This window comes from Panthera leo, chromosome C2 (assembly GCF_018350215.1).
Source record: "Panthera leo isolate Ple1 chromosome C2, P.leo_Ple1_pat1.1, whole genome shotgun sequence".
NCBI classification, from domain to species: Eukaryota; Metazoa; Chordata; class Mammalia; order Carnivora; family Felidae; genus Panthera; species Panthera leo.
This window is the reverse complement of record NC_056687.1, coordinates 47978987-47996524: the sequence shown is the minus strand read 5'-3', so window position 1 is coordinate 47996524 and position 17538 is coordinate 47978987. Positions and strand designations below refer to the sequence as shown.

At 39.9% G+C, this 17538-nt stretch overlaps 1 protein-coding gene across 4 annotated transcripts in view; it reads right to left on the bottom strand.

Moving 5' to 3' along the window:
• Positions 1-1685: 1685 nt before the first annotated feature.
• LNP1 (leukemia NUP98 fusion partner 1) overlaps positions 1686-17538 on the bottom strand; it is a 38860-nt gene continuing 23007 nt past the window's right edge. For all 4 annotated transcript variants that reach the window (XM_042955315.1, XM_042955317.1, XM_042955314.1 and 1 more), the window contains exons 3-5: positions 17302-17502; positions 6696-6926; positions 1686-2189 (exon numbers count right to left, since the gene is read on the bottom strand). In XM_042955315.1, the coding sequence (XP_042811249.1) occupies positions 2040-2189; positions 6696-6926; positions 17302-17463 (543 nt within the window). In that variant the 5' untranslated portion in view covers positions 17464-17502 and the 3' untranslated portion in view covers positions 1686-2039. The remainder of the gene's footprint in view (positions 2190-6695; positions 6927-17301; positions 17503-17538) is intronic.

Below are 17538 nucleotides of genomic sequence, written 5' to 3'. Positions count from 1 at the left end.
AAAAGATTTTGTAACTATGTGTGGTGATGGATGTTAATGAGCATTATTGTGGTGATCATCTCACAATGTACACAAAAATAAAATCATTATGTCGTTCACCTACAACTAATATAATATTAAATGTCAGTTATACTTCAATATAAAAAAAAAACTAAATAGAATTCTAGTATCTTTTCTCCTAAAGAAGAAAAATTGTGATACCATATGGCCTCAATGTGTTAATTAACCCAATTGTTGTAATCACTTCACAAAGCATACACACGTCAAATCATAATGTTGTACTATTTAAAATACACAATTTTAGGGGCACCTGGGTGGCTCAGTCAGTTGAGTGTCTGACTCTTGGGTTTGGCTCATGATCTCAGGGTTCCTGAGTTCAAGCCCCACGTCGGTCTCTGCACTGACAGCGCAGAGCCTGCTTGGGATTCTCTCTCTTCCTCTCTGTCTCTCTCTGCCCCTCTCCTGTTCATGCTCTCTCTTTCCGAAAATAAATAAACTTTAAAAAATTATAAATAAATAAAATATACAATTTTATTTGTCAATCATACGTCAATAAAGCTGAAAATTAAGAAAAAAAAAAAATAAGTTCTCACTCCAGCAACACATATACTAAAATTGGAATGGCATGGCCCCTGAACAAGGCTGACATGTAAATTAATGGAGCGTTCAATATCTTTTCAATAAGCCATGGGATATAATGTAAGTATGGTGACTACAGTTTATAATAATGTATGTTTGCAGGCTGCTAAGAAAGGAGATCTTAAAAGTTCTTATCACAAGAAAAAATATTTTGTAACTTTGTGTGATAATGGATGTTAATTAGACTTATTGTGGTGATAATTTCACAAAAGGTTAAAAATATCAAATCATATTGTAGACTTGAAACTAATGTTATATGTCAGTTATGTCTCAATATAAAATTAAAAAAAAAATAAGAATATGGTCTCATAAAGTTAAAACCCAGAGCATAAATCTAACCTCAGTAAATCAATCTCCACCCATGTGATCAAAATCATAAGCTATTGCCAGGTCCTGCTTTTCTCACATCCACTCATTTCCATGCACATCACACACACACACACACACACACACACACACACACACACACACACACCAAGTCAGGACCCAGTACTAAAAGGAAATTAAGGTGCAAGGGGCATCTGGGTGGCTCAGTTGGTTAAACGTCTAACTTCGGCTCAGGTTATGATTTCGCGGTCTGGGAGTTCAAGTCCCATGTCAGGCTCTGTGCTGACAGCTCGGAACCTGGAGCCTGCTTTGGATTCTGTGTCTCCCTCTCTCTCTCTCTCTCTCTCTCTCTCTCTCTGCTCCTCCCTTGCTTGCTCTCGCTCTCTCTCTCTCTCTCAAAAATAAACATTAAAAAAATTTTTAAATAAAAAGGAAATTAAGGTCCTGCCTCAGGTTAGAAGCATGAGTCAGAATGAACTGGTCTCTGGCCCTAACCCTGCCACCTACCTCATCAATGAGTTCCTGAACTTGTCTAAACTTCAGTTTCCTCAGCCAGCAAGTGAAAAGAATAGTTCCAATCCCAGTGTAGTGAGGATTATTTTAGGTGAGCCATCGAAGAACCTGGCACAGTAGTTGGCATGTTAATTACCAGTTCTCATTAAATGGTAGCCATTAGACGTACTTACATAATTACTTCTAATAAAGAAGTAAACCTAGAGTCACACCAATGTCTTTTATTTGAAATTATTTGCAAGGTTGATGTGGAAGAAGAAGAGTTTGTGAAGATGGGTGGGTGGTTCTTTAAATATCTCTCTTTACATTTTTAAGAATTACTTATTCTATTAAGATACCTTTGATTCTCCTTGTGCCCATAAAAGGACAACAACTCTCAACTAAGAGGCCAGAAGCAGCTGGAGCAGGTGCCCAGTCACCTTGGGGGACTGCCATACCCACTGCCGGCTGCAGTCACTCAGCACCCGCAGACACTCTCTTACAGCTACCTCCACCTGGCCTGGCATTCGGGGACCCGAAAAACACAGTGGCATCTGTAGTCATGATGTGGAGACAAAATACTATTTGGGCTCTTTTTCAAACAAGGAGGGCGTGTATTCTTCTCTGTGTTCTTCCTTCCTAGATTTCCTTCTTTCCTCCATTTTCTTTAGAGATTTTATCTCCATCCTCAGACATTCTCTTTCATTTCTCTCCTTTCTGCTCTCAGGTCCCTGAAAGAGAAAGGTCAGAAAAGGGTAGGAATGTACTAACAGCTAACAACGTGCAACATTTCTCCTATCAGAGATGAAGAAAGCCCTGCTCATGTAGTAGACTTGCCCATCTTAATTTCACATAATAAGTTAGCATAAGCCTAAGTGTGTTGCTAAAGGTTTTAGTCATAAATAAAGGGAATGAGCCTTGGGTGTCAGCAGAGAGACTGTGGAGGAAACTCAGCCTGTACACAACCCTGTGTCTGCCTCTGACATGTAGAGAGATGTGTTCTCACAGTACGATATAATTAATAGTCTCCTGGTGCTTTTCTGAAGAGGAATATGGCAAGTGAATCATACATGGACTGATTCTAACTTCCCAGGGCCCACTTCTTTTAAATTACATTAATAGTAGGGTTTGCATTAGTTTTAATGTGTGAAGAATGGAGTGTTGAGGAATGACATCCAACCACATTGTCATTCCCCAACAGGTTGCCCAGGGGTCCACATTCACTGATTCATTGAACACACACTACTGCTCTAAGATCAGGAGATACAGCACTAACTAAAGAAACCCTACTTCTTCAATATTACACCTAGGTGGACAGTGACAGGCAATCAATAAGCCTAAAAGGCAACAAACGATATAACAGATAGTGATAAGTACAACGATGATGAGCAAACAGGGTGATATGATAGGGAAGTGTGGAGGGGGGAGGGGAATGTTTCTTCAGTTTCCATGGTCAAGGAGCATCTTTCAAAGGAATTACTGACTAAAGAATGGCACTGATAAATGTGCTGATGGTGTCTACTTACACTTCTATTTTTAAGAAAAAAACCAAATAACATCATTACTGTCCCCCCGCCTCCATAGGAACTGGAAACGCGGGGGAACGCCTGAGTGTCTGTCAGTGTGATGAGAGGCAGTCAGATGAGCAAGATCGTGACTCAGTCCTGCAGGCTGAGTTATGAGGGTGTCCGGTTCCTGCAGTGGTGTCAGCTACTCTTCAGTGCTGAGTTGTTTTCATACCTACATTGCTTCATTTCTAACTATAGTGGTCCAGGGGTCAAAGTCACAAAGCCAAACAAACGATGAAGCTGAGATACAGCTTAAGAGAAACCTAAAAATTGTACCAGGTCTGTAAATGTGCCTCCAGATTGTGTTCATCAGACCCAGCAGCTGTATTAGATCCATCAGGCTGATAAAAGTTCATATTAAACAGTCATGAATGCCTCTAATACTTATAAAAGCAGTACAAAAAAGGAGGAAATACAGTGATGATTACTTTCAGTCTGGCTTTTCCCTTATTGAGAATAAAGATTATCTGAGCAACGCTCATTAATAATGAACTGAAATCAGGGTGCCTGGGTGGCTCAGTCGGTTGAGCGTCCTAATTCAGCTCAGGTCATGATCTCACAGATTGTGGGTTCAAGCCCCGCATCAGGCTCTGTGCTGACCACTTGCTCAGAGCCTGGAGCTTGCTTCAGATTCTGTGTCTCCTTCTCTCCCTGCCCCTCCTCCACTCACGCTTTGTCTCACTCTGTTTCTCAAAAATAAATAAATGTAAAAAAAAAATGAACTGAAATCTGTTTTCTTATTTCATTTAAAAACAAAATGTAAAAATTTTCGAAATAAGCCAGTTGAGTTTTTCAATATCAAAATGAAAGAATTTAATTTTGTTGGTCATGATCAGGTTACAAAATTAGTTTGTGGCTCTTTTTGATGCTGAAGGATAAAAAATTTTAATTTACATGTTACTATACATTTGGCTCCCAACCAAAATACATACCATTTTTAGATTTGCTAAAAAACCACACTTTTTAGTGTAGTTAGCTTTAGAAAAGTATGTCAATTGTTAAGTAGGAACAAGTTTTAAAGTATACGTATGTTCTAAATTTTTTATTTTACATTAGGATAAACTTTAAAGTATATACTCTTTAAAAATTGATATAACAGAGAGGCATCTGGGTGGCTCAGTTGGTTAAGCGTCCGACACTTGGTTTCAGCTCAGGTCATGATTACACAGTTCATGAGTCCAAGCCCTGCATCAGACTCTGCACTGAAAGTGTACAGCCTGCTTGGGATTCTCTCTCTCTCTCTCTCTCTCTCTCTCTCTCTCTCTGCCCCTCCCCTGCTCACACACTCTCTCTCTCTCTTAAAATAAATAAAGAAAGTTTTAAAAATTGATATAAAATAAAATATTCAATAAAATTATTTATCCTATATACATTTATATATATATATAATATATATATAATATATATATTATATATATATATATAATATGAAAACATAACTGATTTTGTGAATCCCTAGGAGGTTTCTAGCTATCATACATAGCCGTGAAAAGAGTTCTTGAGTCAAAAAATTGAAAATGCTGTCTTGATTGCCTCAACACTCAAAAGGAAGAGCTTGGGAAATGAAATATTAGCAAATATTTTAGGGAGAATGTGATGAGTATCTTTTTAAATAGGAGAACTGATTTCATGCTTGCACACTGTTAGGACTTATAATATTAGCAAATCATATCATATAAGCAGTTATATAAGATGTGGATCATGAGGACATCAGATCAACAAAGAACTGTTAAGATTAAGTTTTTGTTGTTTTTTTTTTTCAAAATATACCATGACTTGCTCTGGAAAAAAAAAAATTGAGGCTGATATGTCTCCTGAATTAATATAATGAATTACTTTAACAAGTAATTTTAAAACAAGAATTCTTTCATTTCTGTTTTATTCCTGCCGAAAGCTCATAATCTAAATCTAACCATGAGGAAATATCAGATAAACCGAAATTAAGCATCATTCTAAAAAGGTGTCTAAAAAAGAAGCCTGTATTCTTCACATGTCAGGGTCATGAAAGACAAGGAAAGACTGAGGAACTGTTCCAGAATAAAATCAATTAGGGGGATGTGAAAATTGGTTGCAATACATGATCTGGAATTTCACTATAGAGAATATTAATGGGGCAACTGACGAAATATGAACAAGGTCAATAAATTAGATATAAAAGTATTGTGTTGGTGTTAATTTCCTGAGTTTAACTATTATACTGTGTCTTTCTAAGAGAATGTTCTGCCCTTGTTTGGGATTTAGGAAGGGGAGAAAGATACAAGTAAATATAACATAATAACATTTGGAGGGAATCTGAATGAAGAGTATATTTTTTATACTATTCTTGCAACACTGTTCTAAGTCTGAAACTGTAGTGTTTTGAAAAATGATATAAAGAGGGGTGCCTGGGTGGCTCAGTCGGTTAACTGTCCAACTTCGACTCAGGTCATGATCTCGCAGTTTGTGAGTTCGGGCCCCACGTCGGGCTCTGTGCTTTCATCTCAGAGCCTGGAGCCTGCTTCTGATTCTGTGTCTCCCCATCTCTCTGTCCCTCCCATGCTCATGCTCTGTCTGTCTCTGTCTCTCAATAATAAATAAACATTAAAAAAAATTTAAAAATGATATAAAGAAAAGACAAAACAGGAACTCTTAATAATATTTAGGTATGGTAAGTGACAGTTGCTCACTATTCTTCCTTCCTTACTCCTCTTATGATCAGGTGGAGAGAGCAGCCTACTGAAGGACAATCACACCCAGGGTCACTCTCTGGTAAAAGTGAGGTGCCAGCTGCAAGGCAAAGATGCATGGTGACAGTCCCAACAGCCATCACTGCTAACCTGAAGACATTGTGTTCACATGGACAATGAGGCAGGAAGCACCCGCAAGTCTTCCTCTGTACATTCATAGGACATAGCTCAAAAACCGGGTGGCAATATGCCTAGTTGCTTATTTTTCTGCCTGGTGCATGGCAGAGACATATTACTATTCTTGTTTTGCAAAATAAAACAAACAAAAAACAGAAAAAAGAAGTTACTTTTCTCAAGGCCACTCAGCAAACATGTTGCATAGTTCAAAAACTATCCCCAAATTAATAGGTCTCTAGTTTATTACTTTATATATCAAGCTTGGCATTTGGAGTTTCTACTCTTCGCCCATTTCATGCCTGTCTCTCCTTTGTGTTTTACGTAGACTCCCACAAGGCCCCCTGAATGCCTGGACAGCTCCTACTCCTGGACACTCACTAGACGGGGTTCAGAGATCTCCTTCTGTGTGCTTTTTACAAGTGCAGGGGAACACACTGCTGTCACACACTATCTGCTACAGAATTAAATACGAAAGGAACAGTTGGGGTAGTTTTTCCCTTCTTCAAATAGTGAAAGAAGAACAAGTCACGATTATTTATAAGAGTGACAAAAATAGTCTCAAAGAACCAGAGGACCTCAGTAACAAAAACATTCCACCTATAGTCCTCCAGGAAATCTTCTTACACTTATTGGAATCCCCAATAAAAATAATTTAAAAGATGAATATGCATCTGGGCTATCTAAAACTGAGTGTCATTTTTCATAGACCTCATCACTAAGCTGTAAATGAAGAAGTAAGAGTTGTTCTCCTCAAACTTGGGGAGGATGAACCCCTTTGGGTTTCCTTTTCTAAAGTGGTTAAATATTCAATAACTCTGTTACATACCGAAGAGACAGAGCGTCTGGTTCTAAAGCACAGTTGTTGTTCAAAGGACTCTGAGAATGCTTGAATTTTGGAATGGGATCTTCCTTTTGATTCCAGTGGCTCCTTGAATGACCCATCTGTTGAACATTTTCTATAATCCCGCATGTGGGTATGGCATCGAAATCCCTGGTCCTCATGAGAATGCCTTCTGGGATGGCTATCAGATGATGTGATTCTGGGAAGCACAGGAAACTGGAAATACAGAATAAAAATTTTTATAATATAAAGAGACTGTACAATATTAGCACAGGGACAGATTATCCATAAATTACCAACTAAACAAATCTCATGTTGAACTGAAATTTTATCTTTTTGATTAGCAGGACATTCCTTCTACAATGAAGGAGAGTCAATTGATTAAAACATTAAGTAGAACATCCCAAGACTAACTTTGTTCGTCCTCCACCATTAGGGCAATATAATGAAGCATTCCAAGCCCTAAATTGATACGTAAAAATAAATTCCAAAATTTAAAAAAAAACTTTAAAGAAGCTATAAATGTTTAAGAAATAATGCAAAGGTGAATAGTTATATGATTGCTATATTTAGAAAGAATTTCTAAGCAAAAGCAATGGAAAAAGCCAAAAGGAAAAAACTAATTTAACTGCATAAAAATAAAGCTAATGTGCAGCACAAGCAACATAACAAAATTCATGGTAGATTTAAAAACTTTAAAAATATTTTGCTACATTTTAGTAATGTTTAATCATAATATCCTGAAAAGAACTATCTCACATACATATAAACATACAAGTCATATAATGTAATAGTATCAATGTTAAAGTCATAATCAGAAAACAATCAAAAGACAGACAGTTCAGGGAAGCCAATCTTGAAAGAACTATTCTCTTAGGTCGCCTGGGTGGTTCAGTCAGCTAAGGGTCTGACTTTAGCTCAGGTCATGATCTTGAAGTTTGTGAATTTGAGCCCCTCATTGGGCTCTCTGCTGTCAGCACAGGGCCCATTTTGGATCCTCTGTCTCCCTCTCTCTTTGCTCCTCCCCCACTCACTCACTCTCTCTTAAAAATAAATAAATATTAAAAAAAAAAAAAAAAAAAAAAGAGGGGCGCCTGGGTGGCTCAGTTGTCCAGCTTCGGCTCAAGTCATGATCTCACAGTTTGTGGGCTTGGGCCCCGCATCAGGCTCTGTGCTGACAGCTTGGAGCCTGAAGCCTGCTTCAGATTCTGTGTCTCCCTCTCTCTCTGCCCCTCCCCGGCTCTCGTTCTCTCTCTCTCTCTCTCTCAAAAATAAATAAACATTAACAAATTAAAAAAAAAAAAAAAAAAAAGAACTGTTCTCTCAATTTTTCTCACTTCCCAACCGACTCCAATTTAGCTTTTGCACGCAAGGCTGATTTTGGTCAGGATATTGGTCTCAATGTTGCCAAACTCTGTGCACTTTTGCTCTTTAATCATTTTGTAGCATTCAATCCAGTAGCACACGTGGCTCCCCTGGAAACAATCTTTCCTTGTCTTCTACCACTGCAGCTCAAGGGTGATCTTTCTGCACTGTGTTTTAGACATTGCTACTCCCTTGTTCCTCTAGCAGCTTACAACTATTGGAGTTCCTCTGGGTTCTAAACTAGTCTTTCTTCCCTTCCTTTCCTTTCTCACTCTACACTGTCCCCCTAAATATCTCATCGTCGGGCTTCAGTTTCTAGCTATATTATGATTTCCTAATGTGTATTGTTAGAGCAGACATCTCCTTGGAGTTTCTGCACCCTCAAGTTTCCTCATGGTATCCCACTGGCACCCAACTTGACTTGTGCAAATCTGAACTCATGACCTCTCCTCCCCAAACCTGCTCCTCCTGTGTCCCCTAACTTAGAAGATGGCACCACCATGCACTCAGTTACTCAGACCAGTAACTCAGGAGCCACTCTTCACATTCAATTGCCACGTCAGCAGATTCCACCTCTCAAATGTCTCTAAAAACTACCCATGCTTTTCTAGCGCCACTGTTACTATTGTAATTCAAGGCACCCAGATCATCTTTCAGCCAGGTTACAGAAGCAACCTCTTCATAGTGGATCTCCCATATCCATGCACTCATTTATTTTGTTGTTCCTGCAGCAGAAAGAGTGGGGAGGACAACTACCAAGTCACAACTGATCACTTTTCGTTTTGCACCTCATCTTGTATCACCTGCCCTTTCGGTGTCAGTCTCACTGGTTAGTCACTTCCTCCAACTCCCATGCTCCTACCCGGCACAGGCACCTTCACAGATGGTCCTCTGTGCTCATGACCACTCACCACCCTACCACATTACCTCAGGTAATGGCGAATCATACTCAGTCATTCTGCATTTCCACAGAAACCCTTCCCTACTGCCCTGGTTGGTTCCGGTCCCAGTTAGATGCCTTCCTGGGATCTTGTACTTCTCCTGTATGATACTCATCACAACTATACTCAAAATTTGGGGTAATTTTGTTACACGTCTCTCTTCTCCATTAGACCATATGCTCCATCACATCAAGAGCCATGTTTCATCCTCTGCTAGAATCCCACTATGCAGCACTTTGCCTTATTCACAGCATGAGTTCATTAAATATATATTAGATGAGGGGCACCTGGCTGGCTCAGTTAGAAGAGCATGAGACTCTCAATCTTGGGGTTGTGAGTCTCAGCCCCACATTGGGTGTAGAGATTACCTTTTTAAAAATCTTAAGCCTTTTAAAAATAAAACCTTAATATATATATGTATATGCATATACATATATATACACATATATATTCTTTCATTCTCTCTCTATATATATATATGAATAAATATACAAAGAATGAAAGAAAAATAAATATCAAAATACCAACTGGTAAAAATTGTTTATGCTTATTAGTAGACAAAGATTATGGAAAATGAAATAATACACAATCTTACCTTTCAGTTTTAAAACAAAAATGTTACTAATGGTACCAATACCAGCAAGAGTGCAGGGATCTAGGCTGGTAGGACCACAAATGTGGATAGCCTTCCCAGAAAGCTGTTGGCAAAATGTGCCAGGGGGCTTACAATATCCCCCTCCTTGGATCCATCCATTGCACATTGTTGTTTGCTGTATTGTGTCCCCCTGCCCCAAATTCGTATGTTGAAGCCTTATATGAGTAGCTCAGAATATGACATTTGGAGACAGGGCCTTTAAAGATTAAGTCAAGGTAAGACCATTATGGTGGGTCTCATTCCAGTCTGACAAGTGCCATTATAAGAAAAAGAAATTTGGACACACACGGAGGGATGCCAGAGATAGGCTCACACAGAGGAAGGAACGTGAAGACACAGCAAGAAAGTGGCCATCTGCAAGCTGAGAAGAGAGGCTTTGGAAGAAACCAAACCTGCTCACACCTTTATCTCAGACCACTAACCTCCAGAACTGTGAGAAAATAAATTCCTGCTGCTTCAGTCACCCAGTCTGTGGTATTTTGTTATGGCAGCCTGAAAAAAACTAACACACATGTCTAGAAACTTTCTCTCAAAAAATAATCAAAAATGTGGTTAAAGATTTGTAAAGCTACTAAAAAGACATGAGGTAAATTTGTATATATTATTCCATTTATTATAGGTAATACAGAGCACTTGGTGCTTTGGATAAACTGGGGAGCTAAACACTTTGGATAAACTGGGGAGCTAAACACTTTGGATAAACTGGGGAGCTAAACAGGCACAGTGTCCTGCAGAGAGATGATGTCTGCATAGGAGAAGAACACTAAACAAAAAGGGCATATGCCTACAGCCTTGGCCAAATGCTGTAAAGGAAAAGTTCAAGGTGCCTTGAGAGGATATAAAATAGGGTAAAATAATGTATGTTTGTGTGGGTGCTGGAGTGGCTAAGAGGATCGGGGAGACTTTTGTGAAGGTGTGATGATTAAGATACAGTCTGAAGGATGAGCAGGGTTAATTAGGGAACAGGGAACACTCTTCTGCCTGAGGATGAGCCCCATATGTGCCACAGAAGAGCTTGCAGGCTGTAAGGAAAAGAAGCTCGCTGAGCGGGAGCACCCGGGAGGAGGGAGGTGGGAGGAGGGCTTGAAGCAGGATAACATTGTAAGATGGACAACCTTAAAACATACCTGAATGTTTTGAAAGGTTTTCTTTGTGCCATGGAACTTTTTTTTTTTTTTTTTTTTTTTTAGTATTTTCTAAGTTTTCTGCAGTGATCATGTATTATATTATCGAGAAAAAAATGGTACTTTAAAAACTTGAGACTGAGACACAGAAGAACACATACTAAATGACTCCACTTGCATGAGGTCTCTAAATTCCTCAAACCCATAGAAGCGAGGAATAGAGTGGTGGTCGCCAGGACTTGAGAGAAGGGGGAAACAGGAAGTGGCTGATCAATGGGTATAAAGTTCCAGTTATGCAAAGATGAATGAGTTCTAAAGGTCTATTGTACAGCCTTGGACCTATAGTTAACAATACTGTATTGCACACTTAAAAATCTGCTAAGATGGTAAATCTCGTGTTAAGTGTTCTTGCCACAATAAAATTTTATTTATTTTTTTATTTTTATTTTTTTTAACGTTTATTTATTCTTGAGACAGAGAGAGACAGAGCATGAACGGGGGAGTGTCAGAGAGAGGGAGACACAGAATCCGAAACAGACTCCAGGCTCCGAGCTGTCAGCACAGAGCCCGATGCGGGGCTCGAACCCACGGTCCGCGAGCTCATGACGTGGGCCGAAGTCGGACGCTCAACCGACTGAGCCACCCAGGCGCCCCCACAATAAAATTTTAAAAATAAAATTTTTAGGGGCGCCTGGGTGGCTCAGTTGGTTGAATGTCCAACTTCAGCTCAGGTCATGATCCCGCGGTCTGTGAGTTCGAGCCCCGCATGGGGCTCTGTGCTGACAGCTCGGAGCCTCGAGCCTGCTTCGGATTCTGTCTCCCTCTCTCTCTGCCTCCCCGCCCCTCACTAACGCTCCGTCTCCCTCTGCCTCAGAAATAAATAAACATTTAAAAAAAAATTAAAAATAAATAAATAAATATAATTTTTAAATTTGAGGTTGGATATGAAATGAGAATGTTTGCACAAAGGGCATAAAAAAAAGGCAAGAGTTATATACTTAATATTATACACTTAATATTTCCTATCAGATAGGTTTTTCCAGTTGTTTGTTTTTGTGTGTGACTTTGTGGGAAACAGGCTTAAAAGATCTCTCTAATCGATTACAGGGAGAAGTTCCCATTTTTAAATATGTTTACTTACCATGCAAGCTCTACTTTTGGAATTTTATATGCCCTTCTAGTGTAATTTTCCTGGCAAAGACATGAAACAGTGCCCTAGCTTATTTTTATGTAGCTTATTTTTACCAAGTACGTACATATCACCTCCACAGCCATGGACTAGCCTTAGAGGTTTCTCTCCCACACTGTGAGTGTGGGCTCTTGCTCACGGGATGGGATCCTTCATTTTGAGCTCACCAACTGGGGTCCCAGATGACAGAGTGACAAAGCGTGTACAGACACTGCCTTCAGACCAGTCTCTGTCCAGTTCCCAGTTCTGACCCAAGGCATAGGTTCTCACTTTAATTAATTAATAAGAAATCGGTGGGGTACCTGGCTGGCTCAGTCCATGGAGCATGTAACTCTGGATCTCAGGATTGTGAGTTTGAGCCCCACGTTGGGTGGAGAGATTACTTAAAAATAAAACCTTTAAAAATTATAATAATAAATAAATAAAAAGACATTGGTTATGTAAAATTTTCCTCTGGAGAGCTTAACTACTTGATATTCTTTGTCTTGGCTTTAATTGCAATCATCCTTCACTTGTACCCCTCCTGCTCTCTGTGTAAATACAAGCCCCTGAGACACCCATTAACACCAAAATGAGAAACAATGAGGAGAAAGTTCCAGGTGCTGGGATAATAAGACCCATGTTAAGTCATAGTGCACAGTACCAGAGTACCACACTCTCTGGGGACCATGTCCTTGACCTCTGACCTCAGAACAAATCCTGGGAGGGAATCATCCTTCCCTTTTACAGATGAGGAAAATGAATCTTAGGTCAGCTAAATGTCTCGCCTAAGACTTATGCATGCAGGTGGAGAGAAAGAGAAAGGGCAAGCTTTATGGTGTCTCTTCTTATAAGAGTAGTAATCCCATCTCACCTCATGAGCTCATCTACACCTAATTACTTCCAAAGGCCTCATCTCCAAATACCATCACATTCAGGGTTAGGACTTCAGCATATGAATTTTGGAGGGTTAGCAGGGGGAGGGGGCGACATCGGTCCATGACAGAACATATGCCAAATGCCAACCACCAGTATAAAATTACCTACTGTCTTCCCATTGTGATATAAGAGAGAAAGAGAAACATTAGAGACAATGAGGGAAAGGCAAAATGAAAGACTCTAGAACTTTTTGCAGTACTTAACTAAAGCATCATCTGGAAAAAAATTCCCAATTTTCAACACTTCCAGCACATAATAATAAGAAGCATAGGTGCTCGTTAGGTACCAGGCAATGTCCTAATTACATTATATAAATTACTTATTGAATCTTCCCTACACCCTTATGAGGCATATGCTGTTCCCATCAGTCACCTTTACATATGGTCAGAGAGACGTAGGTAACTCAGTCAGTTACGCTGCTAGTGGCCGACCCTGGGTGGCTGCCTCTGGAGCCCTCCCTTCATCCTTCTCTACTCTGCTGCCCTTCCAGTGACTCCTCTACATCCAATAGAAAATAGAAAACAAATCCATAGAGCGTTATGCTAAAAGTGCTACTGTAGAGTTGTCACTGTTGCCTGAAACTCTATCACTAGTTTCATCTTTGGGATTAAGGCATTGTCTCCTGTTGAAATTAAATATAAATTTAACCTGAAAAACAAGAAACCACTGTTACTCACGTAACTTTAGGGCACTCCTTCTCCTCAGGTTTATGAAAAATCCTCTGAGGGGGCCATGCCCCGCCCGCTCCGTGTAGTGAACAAATGCGGGCAAACCACCCCTATGGTGAGATACTGTAATGGTGACAGTGTGTAGCCATACTCAGGTCAGTCAGGATAAAAATGAAAATTGTAAGTGTCTTCTATTGCTTTAAATTGAGACCACGAAGAGAGAATATAAAAATGGTTAAAGGAGATTATTTATTTATTTATTTTGAGGGAGACAGTGTGCATGGGGGAGGGACAGACAGAGAGAATCCCAAGCAGGCTCTGGGCTGTCAGCACAGAGCCCCACACAGGTTTTGAACTCAGAAACTGGGAGATCATGACCTGAGCTGAAACCAAGAGTCGGGTGCTTAACCGAGCCACCCAGGTGCCCCAAAGGTGATTATTTTCAAAAAGAAAAAAATGGGGACACATAGGTGGCTCAGTCCGTTGAGCATCCAGCCTCTGCTCAGGTCATGATTTCTTGGTTCATGGGTTCAAGCCCTGCCTCGGACTCTGTGCTGACAGCATGGAGCCAGCTTCGGAGTTTCTTTCTTTCTGCCCCTCCCCTGCTTGTGTTCTCTCTCTCTCTCTCTCTCTCTCTCTCTCTCTCTCTCTCTCTCTCTCTCTCAAAAATGAATAAACATGAAAAAAAATTTTTAATCCCTTGGGTGCAGACAGGTAGAGGCTTATTTTTATATCCCCTCAAATGATATCATGTGGGCAAGCATATACTGTGCCTACCTTGGAGCACTGAGAAAGCATTTAGAATTAGCAAAGCTTGGGGTGCCTGAGTGGCTCAGTTGATTATGCACCCAACTTGAGCTCGGGTCATGATTTCATAGCTCCTGGGTTCAAGCCCCCCACTGACCAGCTCTGTGCTGACAGCTCAGAGCCTGGGGCCTGATTGGGATTCTGTGTCTCCCTCTCTCTCTCTGCCTCTCCCCCACTCACACTCTGTCTCTTTCTCTATCTCTCAAAAGTAAATAAACATTAAAAAATAAATAAATAAATAGAATTAACAAAGCCCTCAGCCAGGGAATTTGGTTCTTCCTTGAAGACTCCTTTCATTTAGCATAATCTCCCCTTCCATAGGCCCAAACTGTGCCAAAGGATGGTAAGAGAACCATGGTAAGATACAGAAGATGCCTAGAAAGCTGAATAGACTAAAGTCTTTAAAATTCGCTTTCAAAGAGCAGAATAAATAAGGAATACAGAAACTTTTACTTGTGGCGCTGGAGGTACAAGGCACATCAGTTCAGTTAATGAAAGAGACTTCATATCACTTCATTTTTTTCCACCAAGAACATCAGGACAGTAAAGTTAGATTTTTAACTTCACTTTAAATCAGCAATCATAGATCATTAAACTGAGGCTTGTTAAAAAATAGTGTTCTCTAAAAAGGACCACGCTCTACCCCTTGTCTACCTTGTTCTTTCTGACAAATTGTATTTTCCACTAGACTGGAAGTTCCACAAGCTCAGAGATTTTGTTTGTCTTCTTGTGCCCTATAAGCCTATAGAGGCTTGCATAATGTCTGGCACATAATAGGTATTCAATAAATATATCCAATGAATCAAGGCTCCATCGCTATGGTTTTGCGGGAATCATGAGGCTGAAAGCCATATTAGAAACCACATTCAAATGGGAAAGAAGGAGAAAACTCTTCTCTTCCAACACATGTAATATTTATGGATACAGGTTACTAATAGGTTGTGAGAGGGAAGAGCCTTAGGTTGGAGCAGTGGGGAGAGAAGAAAAGAGATAAGGCTAAGAGTAAGCTTTTCTTTTTAAGTTATTCGTTGAGCTCAAAGCAAAACACACACACACAAAATGAAAACCTAATGGTTCTCATATCTCTAAGGTAAGAAAAACCTGAGTACATTTTAGAATTCGAACAGTTAAGTATCCAACTACAGGCTCTCTTCATAAATATGTGGCAAAATGTGACCAGAGGTGGAGATTCAAACCCCTGACTATTTCCCAGGACTCTGCTCACCTCACTCTGGGTCCCCTGCTCTGTGTTCTGTGCTTATGCTCTTGCTGTTCTATTGAATAGTGTGGTCATTTTTATTCCATGCTTTGCATCCTTAAATAAGCACATGCTTTCTGCATGTTAGTCTGATAATTATGGAAGTCACTGTTGACTAAGAGAATCTGAAGAGGTTAATTCAGGCAAATGCTCAAAGCTAGCATGGGCAGGAAAAGATATATGGACATCTTTTAGAAATGTCATACATAACAAATTCCACCCTGATAGTTTAAGGCAAACAGCACTGAAACCTAAAAATTGATTCTCTAAAAAGGGTGGATTATGTCAGTATTAAAAGTCTAATAAATGCTAAAATTTATTCAACAAAACTGTATTTTAAAAGTCATGTTTCTTCTTTTGTTTTCCTATTTTCAGTGGCTCCAAAGGGCTGTTGAGATAAATAGCAAATCAGAACTTTTCTCTTTGTTTCTCCCTGGTCCTCACTATCTGGAAACTGGAAACTAATTACACTCCTGGTTCACACATTGTGAATACCTCACTCGAAGTGGAACATAAGAGATTAAAATGAGAGTGTGATATGCAGGTGTTCATTTACAACAGAATCATGGACAGTTAGCACTAGAAGGGTTCCCAGGGATCATCCAGTCCAGCCTCTCTTCTTTTTTACTTAAGGTACCTGAAGCTCAAAGAGCTGTTGAAACTTGCCCTTAGTCCCTGAGTATGCATTTGGTAAGAAACCTATTTTCAAATATTTGTGTCTCAAAGACATTCCTCAAAACTTGCTGGCCAGTGGGAGTAAAAGAGATTTTGCCTTACACACTTTTATATCCCTTATAAGCATTAAGCATCTGAGAACTCTAGGGATAAAAATGAAATAAAATAACATTACCCCAAAACGTACTTGTTTCTGGGGTTGACAGAGGCAGAAGGTTGAGAATGTATTCTCTACAGCTGGAATTTTAAGTGACTCAATGAAAAAGAAAAGCTGTATTATTGTTGTGTAACTGGGAAGCAGAGGACATGTGTGTCTGCAGTGGAGTCTTCCAGCACCACAGCTGAACAAAGAGAACCACTGTCTGCACCTGCTGCGGAGTCCTCACCTGGTCAGGCCCACCCACTCCCCATCAGGGGCTTTCCTGCTTGCATCTTGTTCCCTAGACATTGGGTGTTTGCCTTGCTGAGGGCAGGACAATTGTGGCTCCTTCTACCCTCAGGAAACCAAAGGGGAACCAGAAGAAAAAGGATATCAAATTTATCCAAAGGTGGTGATTTATCATGAGGAATCACCAATTCTTCAGAGGTTATCAAATAGTGGAGCTTATTTTCAGTATTTTAAAAAGACTATAGGAAATCACACATTGACCCATGCCGATGCTGCACAAACTATAATATCAAGTGTCTTTCCTTTGGCTTGAATTACATTAACCCTCAGAAGGATTGTCTCAGGTTTATCAGTAGCTCCGAATCGTAGTTAAAGATATCTTAGACTACTAAAAATGAAGAAATCTTTACCTAATAGATGAACATCAGTTCCCCTGGAGAACAAGATAAAGTAATAAAAGGGATTTTTGTGGATATAAAAAGGTTTAGAAGTACTGCTTTTTAACCAAAGAAAATTTTATACCAAAGGCCTCTTCAAAAATTATCCAATAGAAACCCCCCTCCCCTAGTCCAACTCTCCCCTGGTTCTCTGATAATAACTCACTGGGCAGGGCAGGGAGGTTTTCCTGTAACTGGCAGCTTGTGATCCATGACGGTCTCGGAGTCCTCTCTCATTCTCTTCTATCCAGCTGTGACCCCAGAAGCTGCTCATCCATTTGGCAAAAGACACATCATCATCATCATCATCATCATCTTTGTGCTCCATGTATAGGTGATTCAAGGTACTGAAGGCCTGTCCCTAGATCTGACAGAGAGCAATATCATCCAACAGGGCTGACTT